The sequence below is a fragment of the Genypterus blacodes genome, unplaced genomic scaffold (genome assembly GCF_046128005.1).
Source record: "Genypterus blacodes isolate CSIRO-AG114 ecotype Tasmania unplaced genomic scaffold, CSIRO-AGI_Gbla_v1 ptg000061l_1, whole genome shotgun sequence".
NCBI classification, from domain to species: Eukaryota; Metazoa; Chordata; class Actinopteri; order Ophidiiformes; family Ophidiidae; genus Genypterus; species Genypterus blacodes.
The window spans coordinates 4,152,838-4,160,058 of NW_027466873.1; the positions used below are offsets into that span (position 1 = coordinate 4,152,838).

Below are 7,221 nucleotides of genomic sequence, written 5' to 3' on the forward strand. Positions count from 1 at the left end.
TTGCTCCATGTTCCGGTAGAGGATAAATGTGCTGCAGGAGGTAGTTTGATCTGTTTCAGTCAATGGCCTCTCCGTGCCTTCCACTATAAACATTGGGAGACCCTGCTGACTGAACTTAGATATTTTGGTGTTCTCTTCTTTGGCCAATCTATTTTAATTTCCTCGATGATGGTTATCTAATGGAAAAATACAAAAGCCATCTGTAAATTTCCTTTCACCTACTGGATTTCCAGTATTTGAGGAGCAGGTGCACTGAAGGCTTAACCCTCCATTAGGAAAACCCAAGGGTTTCAGCCCCTTATAATCTGTTATCACTGTTGGCTCCTCCTCTGCCATAAGAGCTTGAAACGCTCAAGGGAACTCACACACACACCAAGTTGGACTTGAGCGCTGGGAGAACAGGAGCCCCTTTTGGATCAGCTCCTGCCCTGCTCCTACAACACCAAGGTATGCTTATTTTAAGATGTATGTAATTTTATCCAGAGTTGAGCTTGTTAATTAATGCAAAAGTCAAGTTAAATAATTCACACAGCCATATTTTAAATGGTTTGAAAATAGTGTTTATAATCTAGTGTTTGGATTTGCGTGAAGTCAGTTTTGAGCATTGGTTCATATTGCTAAGACATATTGGAATAATTATTTCAACTATTAATCATTAATATGCCGTGACTAATGGAGTTGTTGCATGCTGCATATTTTATAATCTTATAAAACACAAACCGAAATATTTAAAGAGATTTTGTGTGCACAATTTCTGGGTATAAACCACCAGAGAGCAGATCAATACTGAACCTATTTAGTTTGATGTACAGATTAATTATTAACAGCAGACAAAGGACAATGGAGCCGCTGCTTCAGCTTTTACAAGGCTTTTGCACTTAGGTGGAGGATAAAGTTCTTGGCTACTTGATGAAAGTGTGCACTCACTGTAAATATATTTAACAACTTGTTTGTTTTAGAATCCAACAGTAAATCTGACAAAATTGTGTGATTGCAGAATTTGCCTAATCATGGGTCGAGGAGGAAACATGGGACCCCTGAGTCAAAGTGGCCGCAGGCTGAAGATACATTTGGATCTGGATGTGGAGCCTTTGTTCATCCGATTCCTCCGAACATTTAAAGAAGTCATGAAATTTGTTCTCTTCAGTTACACTGTGCTGTTTGGTGCTTTGCTCCTGGCCCGCTGGACTACTTACTTTATGATTGGAAAGTAAAAGGACACTAGAAGAGGCCTGTTGCAGACCTCTGGCTCAATTATGAAGTTATTAAAACAGACTTTTGTGGGATTTGTGGCCTGTGCAAGTCCTATAAATAAATAATGTTGCCATGTAGGCCTGACAACAACAGGAAGCACAGGGATAATTTTGTTTCTTTTGCGTATTTTCTTCAGTACGCAGCAAAGCTAAGCCTGTGTATGTGATTTTTTACTTATGCTGGATATAATTCTGTGTTTCATCAGAGGGATTCTACATCGAAAGTCATCTAAGTAAGCTTATTTGCATTAGAAATATTTGTGCCTATATCTAAATGTGTGGTCGACAAATTGTTTCCTGAAATACAAAGTGACATCAATGAAACATATAAATGAATATTTATAAAGTTGTCATCCCTTAATTGATATAAACTATCCCCACATGGCCTATACATGTACTGTCATATAGTATCAACAGTTTCTGGCAACAATGTCTAAGTAAATAATGCATATAGTCATTGTGGAGTGTTGGTGTTGAATTAATTAGTGAAAAGAAGATTTTCCTCGTTTTTCTGGTACCTCCACTTTGTTTAAGGCCCCCACGGGTGTCTGGATTCCGGTCTGCATGGGGTCAGTAAATCTATTTCTATCTCTGTTCCACCTGACTAATGCAGTTTGTTGAGTTTCAAAAGAGGCCAGGGGCCATCTTGGGAATGTAATACACATTATGAAACATTAGACCTGAGCAGACCACTATCTTAGCTACTGTGGTTAAAATGGAATTTCAGACAATATGAAGCAATAAATTATTTTGGCATTTTCAATGGTTGTTATTAGTTAACTGCTTGATTCGATTAAGGTCTGTGTGATATTACAATGAAGGGAAAATCCAAGGAGATTTTGTTATTATTATTTGATGTCCTGTGACATTTAAGCAGACAGTGCTTGAAAGGGTGCAGTCATTTCTATTTATCTCACCCTGCACAAAAATCTGTTTCTACATGATTCTGATAATAAAGTTTGTTGTAGTATTTTGTCGCGTACTGTGCAGCGCGTTTAAAACTCAGCTATAACATTTGTCAACATATTAGTCTTGAATTCAAAAAATGAACCTTTTCGCTATGACACAATCACGTGACCTCGCCTCGCCCCGCCCGCTCTCTCGCGGTAGGAGCACGCGCCAAAAACAAACCAAACGACTCCGTCAGGTGACGTCACTGTGTTTGGAGAGGTTTGACGGTTCACGCGCGGATGTAATGGAAAGCAACAACGCTCATGTCAGCTTAATGATCATATATGAAGATGAGTCGGTGGATGTTCGCTACGGAAACGGCTCCCGGCTACAACTGTCGCCGTGTGGCTGCGAGTTCCTGCTGGCTAAAGCGCCCGAACCCTTCGGCCATCCTCTGCAGACCACCGAGAAGATCCGACAGAGGACGAGGTTCACCATTAGCACCTATAAGGTACAACAGATAAGATCTTAAAACGTTTAAGGCTTATTTGTTCCACTTTCTGAATTTACTGTTTGTTTTAGTTGCTTTTCTATTAACGTGGTGATGTTTATAGGAGTTGTTGGCAGCTGCGTTGGTATTTAGGAATAAGTACGCCAGTCGGCCATACCTGCCGGAGGAACTTATAGCTGATGTCCACAAAAAGGTACGCTTCTCTTCTAAGCCCTTCAAAATAAAAGCTCATTGCCTTGCTTTTGTAATGTAATAAAGCTATGAATATCTAAACGATTCCCCATTACTCCACCAGCCCTTTTTCTCTCTGGACTCGGGGGTACAGTGGCCTGAGAGGTCATCCTGTGATGCTGAGCTTGGACCTGGAGGCGAGACCATCATCAGGTCGACGGAGGGACGAGCTGCGCTGACGCTGTCGCCTTCAGGAGAGGACTTCTCAGTCACATTCACCTGCAGCCTCAGCCAGGGGCACAGCCAGCAGCACAGGGTTCAACATCTCAGGGGAGACCTCGATGGCAACCCAGATGATCAGAATCAGCAGCCATTGAGCAATCAGACCTGTCCGAGGGGCAACGCAGGCTGTGTGCAAACCGTCAACGATAAGACCAAAGAGGAAGGCAGAAGGAGTTTTCCGATGAGATCAAGGTCTTGTTCTCCACCCAAGGTAATGCTTCATTACATTACATTACATTACATTACGATCATTTAGCAGACGCTTTTATCCAAAGCGACTTACAATAAGTGTGTTCAACAAAGGTAGATAAAAGAACTTCAGGTCAAAATATTTAAGTATGTATATGTCAGCTTTGCTTGGGTATTTATCATCTTTATCTCCTCTTCATAGCCAGAACAGATGTACCAGTCCACCACAGTGGTGCAGCATCACTCTTGCGCTGGCGTGGCCCCCATGTGGTGCTACCCTCTCTCCTTAGCTCGCCAGCATTGGATGACTCGTTTCTCCAAGCCTCCTGGAAGTGCCGAAATGGACATAACCACGGATTGTCCTCTTACAGACAGGGGGACAAACACGATGGACAATCCCAGTGAGGGAAGAATGTCCGACCTCCCTCAGGTGCTGCCTCTCACTTGTCTTTCTCCTCACTGGCACAGGTGCGTTTTCATGAATTGACAGGAGTGAATTATGCAGAAATGAAGACGCAGCGCTCATCCTAAACTTTCTCATCTGTTTAAGGTGGAAGATTAAAGATCCTCTGGACCTGGAGGAACATTCAGAGCAGGAGCTTCCAGTGGAGCTGGTTAAAGTGATGTGGTGCCATGGGGTGATCTACAGGTACTTAAATGGTTCCCAAGAGTCTTATCATTTATCAAGTCTCTTGGCTGCATTTTTACTATATAAAACCTTGAAAGTTATCAAAATGACATGGCAATATTATATCTGATGATATATCTGTTTGTATGGGATTTTTGAATTAAATGCCAAAATTGCTTGTGCCTCTACTACATTTGGTAATGTTATGTCATAAATATATCATTATAATGAATAAAAACACATTTTTACATTAAGAACTACTGTATTAATTACAGCCAGTAGCTGTTCTGCATTGACCTTTCTCTGTCAGAATCCTTCAGGCATGAAACCATACATGTTTGTGGCGATACAGATATTATACACAGCTACAATATGACTATGAATATGATTATGTGTCACCTTTACAGAATACTCCGTGGCTCTATCTCGGTCATCGAGGTTTCTCCAGGAGATGGATCCGTCATCCGCTCTAACGGCGTCCTTGATGCTTATTTTACACATCACAAGCCAGAGCTGCTGGCAGGAGAGGTCAACTTCAGATCATACATTCATATTCATATATACATTCTGATGCATTGAAATAACATTTTATGTAACTGTTTGTTGGTGTTGGAGGTACAAATTACCAAGGCTATGTGGGTTACAGTTGCAATTTATTCAAGTCTTTCTATATTGCATAAAGTTAATACATGTAATATGTCTGTTTGACAGGTGAAAGGGTTAACATACCATCTGAACAACCTTCCTCCTGATGTACCTGGACAGCTTTACTCTGTACGATCCATTGTGACACGTGCAAGCAGGTGACCTACCGCTCCATCGCCAACTAATGAATGCAATGACTGATTTAGAATCCTGAGAGTCACATCCCTGTTTTACAGGATCCTGGCTTGCTACAATCAAGCCAAGCAATCACTGAAGCTCCCTGTCACACCCAGCTGCCTGCAGCAGGTCAGAGAATTGGCTTACATGCCAAATGCTATCTAGTCTATTTTCACATTAATCTATTTTATTTATTATTATTAGAGAATATTATTATTAATTAATTTATTACACGCTTGTATATTTCTATTATTGTTTATAGGGCCGACATTTTTCTGAGCCTGTGATACTTGAAGACGACCTGCCTAATTCTGCTCCTACAGATAGTCAGTGGAACATAACAAATTCAGTGCATAGTCGGTGAGTTACCCCTGATTCTTTTGGCTTTATACCACTGAGAGCTGAACACTTTAATACTGTGTATATAATGTTTGTGTAAAACTGAGGGATGTTCTGTTAATTTCAGGTCAGATCTTGTAACTGCAGAACTGGAGAAGATCAAACGTTTCAACTGTATCCTTGAGCTTTAATATGAGTCAATCTAAAGTGACTAATGAATTAATATTGACTATTGTTTTGCTAGTGAACCAAACCAGTAGAGTAGTGTATTCCTGGGAGAGAACTTGTATTCTTAATAATGTGCATTTTCTTTAACATCCTGTGTCCAGTTTTGCTTGAAAATAGCAATCTGCCAAGGAGGCTAATAGGTTCTTCAGAACAGGAAGGTCCTCCTATAGAAGAGGAGACTATTGAACCAGTAAATGAGAACTGCATTGCTGAAGCCCTTCACAGAACATCCAAAGCTATACACGACATTGATGCTCTTATTTCAGCAACCACACTGACTTGAAAGTCTTCTGCCTTTAAATGAAAGGTTTCAGAAGAAATGTCTGTGATTGAGGTCATCATTCTTTAATATATATACATATATATGAAGGTGTTTTGCACTAAATAAAGATGTACATTTATGTGATAGTGGCACGTCTTCTTTGGGGTCAAAACAGAACTGCCGTAGTTTGCCAAAGGTAGAAAACGTTTCAAACATGTTTTAAAGGCTATTCGATGCTGGTGAAGATCTGTATGACAAATATGACTTTTATCACATCCTACATTAAAGGGCCAGTCCACTAAGTCCAGAAGTGGATGCCATGCCTTTGCTGTGAAAGAGGGAAATCAGATGTGCCTTTGAAGCACAGACAGATCATTAAGATCGTCTCAGTGCCAAGACACAGTTGTGAAATGCACAATAGAAAAAGAAAAACGAGACAAACATACAATAGGAATCTATGCTGAGGGGGTGTTTCATACGTCAGTGTCAGATTCCATGATCACATGGTGGATGTTTTGAGCTTGTTAAAAGAACGCTACTTGTTTGATAAAAACATCCAATGTGAAGTGTTCCTTGGCTCTTTTTCAGATGCCTCATTGAAGATCACACTTTGTATCAGCAGACTGATCCGTGGCGGATACAGTGAAATGACCGTTACAATAACATCAGGGCACCATCTGATGTCAAAACAACAACACAGGCTCAGAAACACTGTAAAGCCATCATTGGGGAGGGTGAATTGACATTTTCATTGAAACTACCATTTAACAATTTATGCTTTTCTTCTCTCTTTAAATTGAGTAATAGTTCAAAATGTTGATGTGTGAATAGAAATGAGATGGTTACAAGCAACATGAGGCAAAATAGATCACCTTTTAAGGAAAAACATGCAAGTAATTTGTCTCAATGAAAACGACTATTAAATGAATATAGGCACAAATTAAACACACGTTTTCAATCAAACCTTGAATATACTGTGTGCTACTAAGTGTTACTAATTCTGAACTCGAGTTCATGGAGTTCACCCCTGCTTGTGTGTGGGTGACACCTAGTGGTAGTTATAATTATTACATTAACGCAAAAGTAGCCACAGAGGGTCTAGGGTTGGACACAATATCAAATATCCAAAAACAATGCTCCTTTAAAATCCTTTAATCCTTTTTTAAACATATCCCATTATCTTACCATATATCCCATTTTAAATGAACTCCTTTGGGAAAGTTCCATTAAATCAGTATATTCTCATACTTATGGTCTTCACACACAGAGAGATTTGTTGTGGTCGACAATAGCTTTCAGTACACATTCAGTTGACAGACGAATATGTGGTAGAATAAAACTAAAAAGCAGTATCAATAAAAACAACGAATAAAATAAAACAAGAAGAACAATAACATACCATAAGTAGAGTAAAATATAATTCAAAAATGTGTCAAATAATAATAAATAATAATGATGTAGTTTGATGAGGTGGTACGATATAAGGAAGGTTTGGGAGGGTACCACGGTAACCAAACGATGACGTTGACTAATATTGCACATTAACCTACTCGGGATGACGGTAAGGGAACGTTATTTTTATTTTTAGTTTCATGTTTAAGCCCCTTTAATTTTTATAATCCCCTCTCTTCGCTGAGCGTGATGC

At 39.7% G+C, this 7,221-nt stretch overlaps 1 protein-coding gene across 2 annotated transcripts; it reads left to right on the top strand.

Annotated features, from left to right (window-relative positions):
- Positions 1-2,408: 2,408 nt before the first annotated feature.
- cunh5orf34 (chromosome unknown C5orf34 homolog) lies at positions 2,409-5,700 on the top strand. 2 transcript variants are annotated; one of them, XM_076154258.1, is made up of 11 exons: positions 2,409-2,655; positions 2,759-2,848; positions 2,951-3,319; positions 3,500-3,765; positions 3,848-3,946; positions 4,333-4,453; positions 4,637-4,728; positions 4,807-4,876; positions 5,010-5,107; positions 5,214-5,260; positions 5,416-5,700. In XM_076154258.1, exons 1-11 carry the CDS (start codon positions 2,449-2,451, stop codon positions 5,595-5,597), a joined length of 1,641 nt encoding a protein of 546 aa, XP_076010373.1. In that variant the 5' UTR covers positions 2,409-2,448; the 3' UTR covers positions 5,598-5,700. The 2 variants fall into 2 exon arrangements, with proteins under 2 accessions (XP_076010373.1, XP_076010374.1); XM_076154259.1 differs by lacking the exon at positions 5,416-5,700 and having other exon boundaries at positions 5,071-5,107; positions 5,214-5,257.
- Positions 5,701-7,221: the final 1,521 nt, after the last annotated feature.